This window comes from Alosa sapidissima, chromosome 9 (assembly GCF_018492685.1).
Source record: "Alosa sapidissima isolate fAloSap1 chromosome 9, fAloSap1.pri, whole genome shotgun sequence".
NCBI lineage: Eukaryota > Metazoa > Chordata > Actinopteri > Clupeiformes > Clupeidae > Alosa > Alosa sapidissima.
The window spans coordinates 35,219,191-35,232,788 of NC_055965.1; the positions used below are offsets into that span (position 1 = coordinate 35,219,191).

General features: G+C 40.6%; 2 protein-coding genes across 22 annotated transcripts in view; one reads left to right on the forward strand and one right to left on the reverse strand.

Moving 5' to 3' along the window:
- LOC121718788 (NACHT, LRR and PYD domains-containing protein 3-like) overlaps positions 1-13,598 on the reverse strand; it is a 1,510,793-nt gene that overhangs the window by 954,579 nt on the left and 542,616 nt on the right. The gene's annotated exons all lie outside the window — the stretch shown is intronic.
- The window catches only part of LOC121718884 (zinc finger protein 25-like), a 43,541-nt gene that overhangs the window by 29,475 nt on the left and 468 nt on the right, over positions 1-13,598 (forward strand). For 7 of the 12 annotated variants that reach the window (XM_042104282.1, XM_042104281.1, XM_042104280.1 and 4 more), the window contains exons 6-12: positions 6,782-7,010; positions 7,720-7,787; positions 9,323-9,455; positions 12,665-12,942; positions 13,091-13,152; positions 13,234-13,331; positions 13,427-13,545. In XM_042104282.1, the coding sequence (XP_041960216.1) occupies positions 6,782-7,010; positions 7,720-7,787; positions 9,323-9,455; positions 12,665-12,942; positions 13,091-13,152; positions 13,234-13,331; positions 13,427-13,545 (987 nt within the window). The remainder of the gene's footprint in view (positions 1-6,781; positions 7,011-7,719; positions 7,788-9,322; positions 9,456-12,664; positions 12,943-13,090; positions 13,153-13,233; positions 13,332-13,426; positions 13,546-13,598) is intronic. The other 5 variants (XM_042104274.1, XM_042104271.1, XM_042104275.1 and 2 more) reach the window with 2 other exon arrangements.

Here is a 13,598-nt window from a genome sequence, read left to right on the forward strand (position 1 = left end):
TATTACTACTATATTGTTTTTTTTTTTTTTTTGTGATTAACATTTTTTATTAGAAAAGAATGAGATGTTACATTTACAGTCACATTTAACTTGAACATATACACCACAAACAGTACATACAGTACGACACTCAATACATAGTTCTGATAGACAAAAATTATATAGTGAAGGATATTAAAGATAGCAGTTACATTGTCAACATTAGTTAAGAAGTATAAAGCATTCCCCATAAAAAATAAATCAATTAAAAAGTCAATAAATGAATAATAATAATAATAACAATAGTAATAATAGTAATGATAATAAATCCTACATTCAGGTCAGAATATTCTGTTTCACAAGGAGATCTTGTATGGACCGTGTAATCCACGACCATGCCTGGATAGTTGTTAGTTTGGCCTTGTTGAGGCGCGCAGTAGTACACTCAAGAGAGGTAATATACTGGTAGGCAGTTAGCCAATATTGTGTTAAGGGTAGATTAGAGTGGAACCAAAGCCTTAAGATGGTCTTTTTTGCCGCCGTAAGCCCTGCCAAGAGTAGTCTACGTTGGTTGAAAGTGATGGATAGCTGGGAATCATCATTAAGAAGGCAGAGGGAGGGGGTAGGTTGTATATCAACATTCAGTAACAATGACATTATAGAAAATACATCAGTCCAGAAGCGTCTGATTGGGGTGCACTCCCAAAACATGTGCATTGTTGTGCCAAGTGCCTGATCTGGGCAGTGAGTGCAAATAGGGTTTGGGACTAATTTCATTTGGAAGCATTTCAATGGAGTAGCATATGCCCGATGTATTAGCTTGAAGTGTATGAGTTGATGCGCAAGATTTTTTGAGGCGTTACTCAAGTTTTCCCATATATTTTCCCATAAAGGAGGTGGGCCAAGTGTTTTCAATTCCATTTCCCATACCCTTTCTACAGCTAGGTGTCCTGATTGGTGAAGGATTATAGCATTGTAAATGACTGTTACAGTCCCTCTGGAGTTTTGCATGGGTCTGACCCACTTTTCCATTGGGTGCTCTGGAATCTGCTGATCCCAGGGCACTCCGTAAGCCTTCATAGCAGATCTTAGCCTAAGGTAAAGGAAGTATGACGTACCTGGCAGATCAAAGTCGTTTTTTATGTCTAAAAATTGGCGCAGTGCAGTATTGTCAAATAAATCACTGAAAACAGTGACTCCTTTACGAGCCCAACATGGAAATGCAAATGGCTTCCCACCTGACTGAAAATTATAATTGTTCCATAATGGAGAAGTTTTGTAAAATTTACTTGTTACGCCCAGCATTTTTTCGGTTTTCCTCCAGACATTAAGGGAGTTAACTATGATAGTCCCATAACGTAGCTGGATATTTTTGCGACCTGTGCCTGTATAAAGTAAATCCTCTAAGCGGTGTGGTTGAACACGTGCTGCCTCTATTGCCCGCCATGGGACTTGTGAATCCTGGTGTCTCCACACCTGTAATGACCTAATTTGGAAGGCATAGTAATAGAAATGTAGATTAGGGACCGCCAAGCCTCCTGTAAGCTTGCTTCTTTGTAAAGTTGTTAATTTAATTCTGGCACGTTTTCCACCCCAAATAAACTGTGACATGAGAGAGTGCATTTCAGAAATAAATTTAGGTGGAGGAGCAACTGGAATCATGAAGAACAGAAAATTTACACGGGGTAAGATATTCATTTTGATAGTTGAAATTCTGCCTTGCATTGCTACTTGAAGAGAGCCCCATCTCTTTAGATCTTGCTCTACTTTCCTTTTCATTCCATTAAAGTTTTCATTAACAATTTTATGCAGACTAGGATAAATCTCTATGCCAAGGTAGGTGAAGGAGAAGCAGACAGGGATGTCGGCTGGTAGCTGAGTATTCTTAGCCGCTGAATTCAAAGGGAAAATGGCAGATTTAGACCAGTTTATTTTATACCCTGATATATTATGAAAATATCTGAAAATAGTCATAACATGTGGTAAGGATTCCTGAATATTAGAGAGGAAAAGAAGGCAGTCATCCGCATACAGCGAGAGAAAATGTCTAGAGTGGTCTACAGTTATAGGGGATATTACCTTGCTGTCTCTAATGGCCTGCGCCAGAGGCTCTAACGACAGGGCAAACAGTAAAGGTGAACATGGACAGCCTTGCCTCGTTCCTCTGTGTAAGTTAAAGGGTGTGGATTGAAAGGAACCAGTGAGGACAGAGGCTGTGGCTCCACTGTATAGAGTTTTTAACATAGAGATATACTTTGGCCCAAAACCCAACCTCTCCAGAACCATCCATAAATACCCCCATTCGAGGCGGTCGAATGCCTTTTCTGCATCAAGCGAAAAAACAGCACAGTCCTCTTTAAGAGAGTCAGCCACATCAATAATGTGAAAGAGCCTTCTGATATTATCAGATGCAACCCTCCCCTTAAGGAATCCTGTTTGATCAAAGTGTATGAGTTTGCCCACTACGGTTTCCATACGAGTGACCAGCACCTTAGAATAAATTTTCATATCTCCACAAATCAGTGAGATAGGCCGGTAACTGGAGCATTCCAGTGGGTCCTTGCCTTTTTTAAGGAGAATAGTAATCAATGCATTCCTTTGATCTCTATGAAATGATCCCTGTTTAATTGCATAGTTAATAGAGTCTAATATTAATGGTCCTACCTGGTCCCAGAACGCTACATAAAATTCAGGGGGTAGGCCGTCCAGACCAGGTGATTTGCCTCTATTTAAGGATTTTACTGCTGATTCAAGTTCTTTCAATGATATAGGATTTTCCAGGTCTGCCATGTCAACACTATCCAAAGTAGGTAATGCTAGACTGTGAAGAAATGTGGCACACCTTTCAGCATCTAGTTGGCCTTCTGATGCATAGAGGTTACAGTAAAAAACTTTAAACACGTCATTAATACTATCAGGTTGTGTTACAACTTGGCCCTCTGTCGTCCGGATTGCATTGAGTAGTGCTTTAGATTCACATTGTTTAAGTCTGAGGGCTAGTAGCCTGCTTGGACGTTCACCATCATAGTAATATCTTTGCTTTGTTCTATGCAATATAAACTCTGCTTTTTCAAGGGATATACTTCGGTATTCCCCTCTAAGTGCCGTGAGTAGGTTTACGTTGGTTACTGAGGGCGCTGTTAATTGCTCTTGCTCTATCCTTGTAATTTGTCTCTCAATGTCATTAAGCCTTTTGTTACGTTCAGAATGCAATTTAGAAGAAAAGCCAATACATATACCCCTTATGAAACATTTAGCTGTCTCCCACATTGTTTGAGCATTGGTGCAGCTTTCTTTGTTGTGATCAATAAATTCAGTAAGCTGTTCTTTCATATGTGCCAAAAAGGCCTTATTACTAAGGAGAGAATCATTGAACCTCCACCTGCGCACTTTAGGGTGATTAACAACTGGTGTCAATGTACACATAACTGGGGCGTGGTCAGAAAGCAAGATGGGCAGCATATTAATATGACTAATGTTATTTAAGATGGACGGGCTGATAAAAATATAATCAATTCTTGAGGAGGAGCCATGGCGGCCAGAGTAGAAGGAGTATGCCTTAACTTTGTCATGGCGGAGACGCCAGGGATCCACTATGTTTAAGTCTGCCAGGAATGATCTGAGAGAAAGTGATGAGGGAGGCAGTGTGGCAGAGGGCGTACTACTGGACTTATCTAATTCTGGACATACTGTTGCATTAAAATCACCTGTTATAATACTATGACAGTCACGGTAACTCAACAAAGAATCACTGATGGAGGGTAAAAAATTAACATCAAATGTGTTTGGCGCATATATGTTGGCTAACAAAATCTTTGCATAATTAATAGCAAGTAGAACATACACAAATCTACCATTATTATCTTTGCCATTGTCCACCACTGTATATTGTAATTTTCTTTCAGCAAGAATTAACACACCTCTTGACTTGGAAGAGGTGCACGAGTAAGCTATAACTTTGTAGTGTTTGTTTTGGAAACGCTTTACGTTATCTTCTGTCAGGTGCGTCTCCTGAATCAATGCGATAGAGACTTGCTTACGCTTAAGAAATTCTAGACAGCGAGTGCGCTTAATGGGCGAGTTTAAACCTCTAACATTCCAGCTGATAATATTCAAGTTGGCCATCTAATTAACATAACACTTGAAATACAGAGCAGTAGGGGGAAAAAAACACAAATAAAAAGACATAAACATAAATTAAGGGGAATGCAGGTAGTAAGAGCATGTCGTCGTACTGTATCGGAAACAAATCTTGAATTACACAACACAACTATGTACACACACGCAAACCGCCAGACTCTCGTAGAGCCCAAGGATTGCAACAACACACACGCCATAACCATTCCGGTTACGCGGAAATGCAAAGCAGTCCTCAACAACCCTAATAACGTTACTGATACTCCCCTTATAGAGATCCAAATAAACGTATAACGTTGTAGTCGGGGAGAACATAAGTCAACCAAACAAAATAGACTGAAAAATAGGCAGGTGAGTTCTTCATAGACTTTGAGCAGTCTGTAAATTAACGCTAGATAGCTGAAGGAATGTTATTTAAAGCTCAAATGATACTGATGAATAAAATGAACGGAAAATATACCAAGATGTACAAGCTTACATGGCACTAGGCTAGCTTATAGGCTATTGCGGAGATGATGCCTCCATCTCATCTGGTTCCTGACGCTGTGAGACTCCATGGAGTTGACTGGAGGTCCTCTGAAAAGTGTTGCGAATAAAGTTCTCTGCGTCGGATGGAGTATCAAAGTTGAGGCTTTTCCCCTGGAAGGTAACCTTAAGATGGGCTGGGTAGCGCAGAAACGGCTGTAATCCAAGCGAGGTCATTTTCTTGTAGATTGGAACAAAAGCTTTTCTCTTGATGGTCGTATCTTTGCTGTAGTCGGGAAAGAACAGCAGGTCATGGTCGGCATGCTTAATGGCTTTGGCCCTGGCTCCCTTCAGAATCGCCTGGCGATCGTTATAGTCCAGTAGCTTGAAGATCAGTGTACGCGGACGGTTGTTGTTAGCATCTTTCTCTGCGCTGTAAAGTCGATGGGCCCGCTCTATGCGGACATTTCGGCCTTGTAACGCTGGTATCCACTTAGGTAGATTAGTAGTCAGAAAGCCGGCGGGATCGGATCCTTCCTCGCCCTCCTTCAACCCCACCAATCTGAGGTTGGACAATCGGCTGTGGTCTTCCATCTGGGTCAGTTTAGAGGTGAGATCGCTAACTTGTTGATGGAGACCGTTAACCTGGTGCTTGCTAGCTCTCAGTGCAGCCTGTAGGGAGTCCACTTTAGCAGTGTTATTTTGAACAGCCTTTTGAGAACTATCTACATCTTTAGCCAAAACACCCATGGCATCCTCCGCTTGCTGTACTTGAGTTTTTAGTTCTGCCAATTGCGGGATTAAGATGCTATTAATAGCTTCCTTTACAGCTGTCTGTATCATGAGGTTGAGGACACTCTGTTGTTCTTTCAGCGCCATATTTACTGCTGTTGCAATTGCGTCGTCCATGTCCTCCTTCGACATGCTTATCATCGGTTTTTTCTTTAATGGTGACATGCTGTCCCCTTCTCGCTTGCCTCCCGTCTTTGCCTGTGCCATGATGTCTCGACTTTAAACTCGATTGGTTGATTTTATTAAGTGAAATGTTAAGTTTAAGGTGTTGTTGAGGAAGAGCTAGTAAGCTACACGTGCATCGCAGACCAGCGTCAACCCGGAAGTCCATTACTACTATATTGTTATACATGCTCTTCAGAAAGCTATCTATATGGGTAGTGCATAACACCATTATGATTATCATCACGATTATTATTATTATTATTATTACTACTATATTGTTATACATGCTCTTCAGAAAGCTATCTATATGGGTAGTGCATAACACCATTATGATTATAATCACCATTATTATTATTATTATTATTATTATTATTACTATATTGTTATACGTGCTCTTCAGAAAGCTATCTATATGGGTAGTGCATAACATCATTATGGTCATAGCGATTATTATTATTATTATTATTATTATTATTATTATTATTATTATTACTACTACTACTATATTGTTATACATGCTCCTCGAAACAGTCAAGGTTTAAAATACATTGTTCACAAAATGTTTGTGAAAGCATGCACATCAGAGGACCGCTTTACTAATGTAAAATATAATTACAGTCGTTACATTGCACGTCAGAGGACTGCTTTACTAATGTGAAATATAAATATAGCCTACAATACTCTTTCAGAAGCGCCGGGCATAATTTGACTTTACTAATGTGAAATATAAATATAGCCTACAATACTCTTTCAGAAGCGCTGAGGACTGCTTTACTAATGTGAAATATAAATATAGCCTACAATACTCTTTCAGAAGCGCTGAGGACTGCTTTACTAATGTGAAATATAAATATAGCCTACAATACTCTTTCAGAAGCGCTGAGGACTGCTTTACTAATGTGAAATATAAATATAGCCTACAATACTCTTTCAGAAGCGCTGAGGACTGCTTTACTAATGTGAAATATAAATATAGCCTACAGAAGCGCTGGGCATAATTTGACTCTGCAGCTCTGCGGACCAGCAGTCTTTTCGTCGTGGACAGCTGCCGGTCGCGGCCCATAGTTTGAGAAACACTGGTCTAATCGACTAGATATGAAGGATGTATACTCTTTACGTCTGTTGTGTGTTTTTGCAGCAAATCAGGATTCCATGCACCTTGCTTATATACAAACATACACACTTACACACACACCCTACACACTTTTCTCACACATTCTAACATCTGTTATGTGTTTTGCAGCAAATCAAGAGTCCCAGCTCTCCTCTCCAATCAGACCAGCAGACGGCAGCTGATGAGCCGCTGGACTGGTCAGAACAGATGACGTCGCCTACCAGTCAGATTCCGCTGATGTTGTCTGACTGTCAAAATCTGATGGTCTTGCCTCACAGTCAGACCCTTCTGGACGCTCCAGTGTCTGGGATTAAAGAAGAGAATGCTGTTCATGGATATGAGGAGTGCAGTCAGTATGGTAAGAAGTTGTGGAGAGGAACACAATCACACACACACACACACACACACACACACACACACACACACACAGTGTTGCCAAAGTCAGTGTTACAGGTAATACAGTAGAATTACAAAACAAAGAAAATAGACACACAACAATGTGGGTAAACATGTGGACACAGAAAAAACAATAGCGTGTGTGTGTGTGTGGGTGAGTGAGTATGTGAGTACATATAGTACAGGCCAAAAGTTTGGACACACTTTCTCATTCAATGCGTTTCCTTTATTTTCATGACTATTTACATTGTAGATTCATCAAAACTATTAATGAACACGTGTGGAATTATGTACTTAACAAAAAGTGTGAAATAACTGAAAACATGTTGCATTCATTCATAGTTTTGATGCCTTCAGTGAGAATCTACAATGTAAATAGTCAAGTCGGCCTGTTTTGTTTTTTTTTGTCAAAGTTCACAAGCCCATAGCACAAGAACTAAACCATGTAGGTCATTTTTGCATACTGGTACATAAATAGGAATAGTATGTAGCAAAATTGTCACGTTTGATCTGGATGATCCTGCATGGTCTTACCTGTCCCTCAAAGTTGATTAAATACTCACATTCACACACTCAACCTAACTTGAGCTCACCTGGTAGAAATGTGTTCATTACTTGTCTGCTGAATGAATTGATGTGAATGTTAAAGTCTGTTCTGTTTTCTCCTGTAGAGAGAGCTGACCCCAGAACACAACAGACCATCTCTTCAGCTGGAGACGTTAAAACTGAACAGACCCAGGTACTAAGTTGGATATTTGATGGTGTGTGTGTGTGTGTGTGTGTGTGTGTGTGTGTGTGTGTCAGAGCTAGTGAGCGGAGCGGAACGCGAGCGAAGAGGAACGAATTTTGTTGGAGCACGGAGCGCTTTTTAATTTAGAGGCCGGAGCGGCCGCTCCAATTTCGCTCCACACCACGAGTCTGAGGCATGCCCAAATGCACCCTAATGCTTCTGCTATGTCATTTTAATTAATCTAATTAGTGTCGCGATCATGCAGCAAACAAACTTTCAGAGGCTGGCGAGTTCGACCAATTCTAAGTTCTAAATTCTAATTTCTAAATTCTATTCTTTCTATTGAATTCCAATGGAAACGCGAGCGAGGACTGAGTGAGAGCAAGTTCTTGCAGGCGCCCCGATAGTCAGTGACTGCACAAATAAAAGCGTCAGATGCCGAGGACTATCGCCATAAGTAGGTTAACAACGCCGTTTTTTGCGTGGATAATATTCTTTATTAAATAATATTTTGAGGCAAAAGTGCAGGGGCCATTGGCCCCCTGGCCACTATACTTCCGGCGCCTATGGAGGAGTGGAATATTTGCACGGCTCAGCAACGCTTACTAGCTCTGGTGTGTGTGTGTGTGTGTGTGTGATGCACCAATATATCGGCAAGCTCGATATATTAGTATCGGCCGATATGGGCCTTATTTTGCTGCCATCGGCCATCTGCAAAAAGGCTGATATTTTCAAATTTGCTGGCCATGACTAAATCGTTGATAAGCGTCGCCAAATTATTCTAAGAGTGCAGATCTGAAAACTTTCCATAGGGAGTAGCAGAGGGAGATGCAAGATTAAAGTGCTTTTCTTCTCTCTCTCTTCTCATTTTTTTTGTTGAAAAAAAAAATGAAATGTATTTTGAATACTTTTTTGCCAGCAAAGGTATATCAAAAACAATGTCAATAAAAATATCGGTATCGGCCAAAGTCGAATTTTAAAGATCAGTATCGGTATCGCCCCAGACTTTCAATATCAGTGCATCACTATGCACAGTGCATTTCTTACTTTTTGTGTTTAACGTAGAGTTGTTGCTTTTCTCTAGCCTGACGAGCCAGACCCACATCAAGATGTAGGGTCTGGGAACTTACCATTGGCAGTGCTCAATCCGAGGGGCGGGATAAACGGTTGTCTTTCAAATTTCCTCTGCACGCAATAGGATAGCGCTACAACTTATGAGTCATGTATTTTCACACCAGCGGAGCTAGTTGGCTACTTGATCAAACTTTTGCCCATTTAAAAAAAGCTTAACTCGAGTCGCAATTCAAAGACCGCAGTTCGTCAGCAGCACCATCCATCTTCTTTGTTTTCAAGTAGCAGGAAATTCACACGGAACCATCGCCAACTCTATACACGATGTGATTGGCCTGATACAGGTTTCATTTTTCCAGCTTGCAAGCCAACGGAGAGTTGCTAGACTACCCTGGCTGCAAATTACATTTGCTGCCACTAGGGTTCATCTAGATTTCTAGGCTAGCATTTCTCACTTCCTCCATGTGTTTTAGGATGAACAATCAAACACGGCTCCAGTCCTCAGTGTTAAATCAGACCCGTCCTCTACAGACCACGTGTCTCGGGCCCAGTTGAAGAGGGCAACAGTGATGCATAACCGCAGAGATGCCGACCAATCTGAGAACGGTAAGAGACGTCAGAGAAGTCCGACTCCCAACAGTTTATTACACCAATAAATACACCACTCCTCTCTGTTCCTGTAAAGAAGGAGTCATCCCTATATTCCTAGGGTCATAGTACCCCAGGACCATAGGAACTAGGGATCATAGTACCCCAGGAACTAGGGGTCATAGTACCATAGGAACTAGGGGTCATAGTACCCCAGGACCATAGGAACTAGGGTCATAGTACCATAGGAACTAGGGGTCATAATACCATAGGAACTAGGGGTCATAGTACCCCAGGACCATAGGAACTAGGGGTCATAGTACCCCAGGACCATAGGAACTAGGGGTCATATAAACTAGGGGTCATAGTACCCCAGGACCATAGGAACTAGGGTTGGGTATTGTTTGGGTTTTATCCGATACCGGTGCTAAATCAATCCTTTTACGGTGCCGGTGCCAAAACAGCGCCTGAACTGGTACTTTGTTTTTACAATAAAATGGCCAAACCAATGGTTGATGCATGAATTGCTTTTTTGATAAGACATTTTCAACGTGAAATTGAACTATATATTTAGTTTATTATCTATCTGTAGTTTCATTGCTTCTGGCATTATTCTAATTGCTGATGGCTTGCCATATTTAAATGTTATAACGGCTTACCATGGATACACACACAATTAGGCTTGGGAATCGGTTCCAGGTATCGGTTAGGAACCGGTTCCAAACATTCCGATCCATCGGAATCGTAGACATCCACACGTTAACGGTTACACTAACGATTCCAATACAAAGCTTTGTTTTAGAAATGTTTACTTTTTTAGAAATTTTAGAAACTTTATTGATATTGCACATTTGGTATTCATTCTCTAAAACCACTTTAAATTAGACATGCAAAGCCAACAACTCTCAAAGCCATCCTTTAGTGTTCAGCAAATGGTACAGGAATCGATATGGGAATCAATAAGGAATCGCATCGATAAGCAGACTCGACAATGGCATCGATATCGATCATTTCTTAACGATGCCCATCCCTACACACAATGGCAAATCCTAATCAATCTTTCCTCTGCTTTCAAGTTTATCCAGTGCAGTAGCTAGCCTCTATCTCTAGAAGCCATGCAATTATTCATTAAACCTGGAGACATAGAGACTGTATGTATACTCTGATGGGAGGGGGTGGTGGGTGGGAATATCCAAATGTTTTGGCCGATAACGTAGACGAGTTTGACCATCTCACCCGCAGACTGCAGCCAGGATACATTCACAAACCCGTATCTCACTCAAAACAGCATGGAGCATTTTCAAGTGTGTGTGAAAGCACCAGACACAGATTCTTTTCATAATATGGGCACTTTAAAAGCAATCAGTGATTTGCATTAGTCAGCATGTAAGAATTTTACATTGAATGTATTTTTAAAAAATATATATATATTTTTTTTACCTTAACATTACGTTTCCAAAATCATTTTGATGGCACGTCGAATATAACATGACGACTGGCACTTCTGCCATGGGCTGAGTGGCCCTCTTTAGGCGATTACCGACCTAGCAACTAGCAACTTTGTAGTTTCGAGTAGGAAACTGCCCCTTTGCCCCTTTGGCTATCCCCTTAAACTGCCAGCATACGACAGCGTATGTCCATAATCCTCTTTCTACTGTAGCCTATATTCAGGGGAATTGAATATGTTGGCATAACATGAGGGATAGATGTATTTCTTTACAAAAGAAATATCTAATAATAATGGATTGAAAAGAGGTTATAATAGACCAGACATGATTAAATAGATATAGGAAAATGGACAACATATCCACATCAGTCCCCATCAACACAACTGTTTTTTTATAGGTCAGGATTATTAAGCTCTAAACAGATTGTCAAAATTATAGAGCTACTGTAAAAGATTCAGTTTGCATTTTCAGGAACACTTTGGATCAAATGTAGACACAATTAAGACCAAAATAATTAGCTGTGAATACAGTGCAATATGTGCAATGCAATGAAATATGTTTCTATTGGTTATTTAAAAAAGGTATGAATAATATTGGCCATGCTATTCTTCATAAAAATGTTAAAAATGGATGAAAACGCTTCTTTTTTTGATTCCACACTGTCTTGCAACCTTTTGGCATGTGACCGTGTCATTTTCAGTCAGAGAAAATCAACAACCAATATTTGCCAGGGGTATGAGTAATTCTGTTCTTAACTATAGATGTGCGACATTAAAAATGGGTTGCGATCCAAAATGTATCTTACGTGTATGGCTACAGTATGTCTGTTTTTGGCTGCATGCATGAATGCCAATGTGGGAAATGTTTCTCGGCTTGAGGTGCTGCTCAAAAAAAACCTCAAGGTTGGCAGGTCTGTCACTGGAAGGGACATGGTGATGCATAGACCCTTTCAAGAGAGTTCCATTATCAGCATCATAGTTGGCCCCACAAGGCTTCCGTTTTAACATTCCATATGTTATCTTAATGCAGAGGAAGTAGATTGGGGCCCAAATAGAATGTTCAAGCATTGTTTTTGTTTTTATTGTTGAAAGGGTCTAGCTCAACTTAGTAATAGACCAAACCACTTTTTGTATTATAGGGAATACAAAGCCACCACGTCAAGGAAAATTGAGAAAATAAAATATAATGTATTTATGTGAGCTTAGAAGCACTATATAATGTTTTCACACTTCAATTTTTATCAAATTATTGGAGTAGATTTGGTGGCTGGGGACCAATCCACCCTGTTACCTTCAAAGAAACGTGCCGTCGTCATTTGGTTTGCATTAACATGGCGTCGCATGCAAGAAAATTGCTGTAGTCATGACTGTAGATTGGTTCTAAAAATTACAGGAATGGACTCGCTGAATCTTTGACACACATGCATTTTGTTTTCTGTGTTTATCTGCTGAGTTTGTCTGTTTCAAAATATCACGCGAGATACAAATCTATAGACCGACATATATTCAAAATATCACACGAGATACAAATCTATAGACCGCCATATATTCGCACTGCAGCTCCCCACAAATCATAATGACCTCGCATGTGATTGGAGCAGCCCGACGAGCCTTCTAGTCCTCGTCCAATCCCGCATGAGGTCAGGGTCATCACCCGTACAGCAGTACTTGCAAGACGAGCATGTAAACAGACATGTTTTTATTCCAGTACTCAGACCTTTTCCTCCATGTCCTGTGTTTTTGCTGCTTTGCCGTTTCGTGATGTACAATGGCTGGACAGATGGTGTCTCCCCTTCAACTCTCCTGCATGGACGCGATCAACCTCTTTCAGCCAGTCGGCAGACCAGCGAGAAGAAACTGCTGGATGCCATCAGTGGGCTGTCCCGTCAGCTCACTCTGTTTGCTGCTGATGTGCATGAGCAGTTCACTCACCTCAGCAATTCGGTAAACTCCAGGTTACTGTCCACGGAGGACGGTTCGGCTGCTTTGGAGTTAAAAAACTGTGTGGAAGAGACTAACTCCAAGAAGAGAAGACGGGTGCACAATCCCAAGATTGCGGTAAGAATTAAAGCAAAAGCTTTTTTATTTTTTTTATTTATTTAAGTAGCCCAAGCTAAAAGTAGTTGCTTCGTAAAAGAACAAGTGAGCAGTACCAGTGTACGTTGTTTTATAAATGTATGAATTTTTTTTGTCTTGTAATTTACAGGAAACAGTACGCCGTCTTCACAACTCGGAGACAAATTGTAGGCGCTACAAACCGGAGCAAGGGTAAGATATAAACAATATGCTGTATAGGGAAATAGATATGTTAATAAATACCGATCTTAACCATACACTTTGTTTTCACAGATTAACATCACCTCATAACGAGGCCGTTACCTCCTATTTGCTTGAAGCCATGTCTGCAAGTCCAGATTTACACAATGCTGATAGTGACTCCATTGTGTGTAAGTAACTTTTACTGTTTTCTCCTTCCATGTTTAGATTTTCTGTGGCTTACATTTTTTTTTATTCATACCACTCTCATTTAATTGTTTTCCAGCTGCCTGTAAGACCTATTACGAGACAGTCCGCAGGAACTTCAGGTACAAACAACCAGACCTTGCATCGCAGGCGGAAACTGCAAAGAGTTCAGCTCGGAGTCGATCGAGAAGAAAGAGGGTAAGACTTTTTTTTTTGAGAGACTATTTTTCAGGTGCATTATTAATAGATGT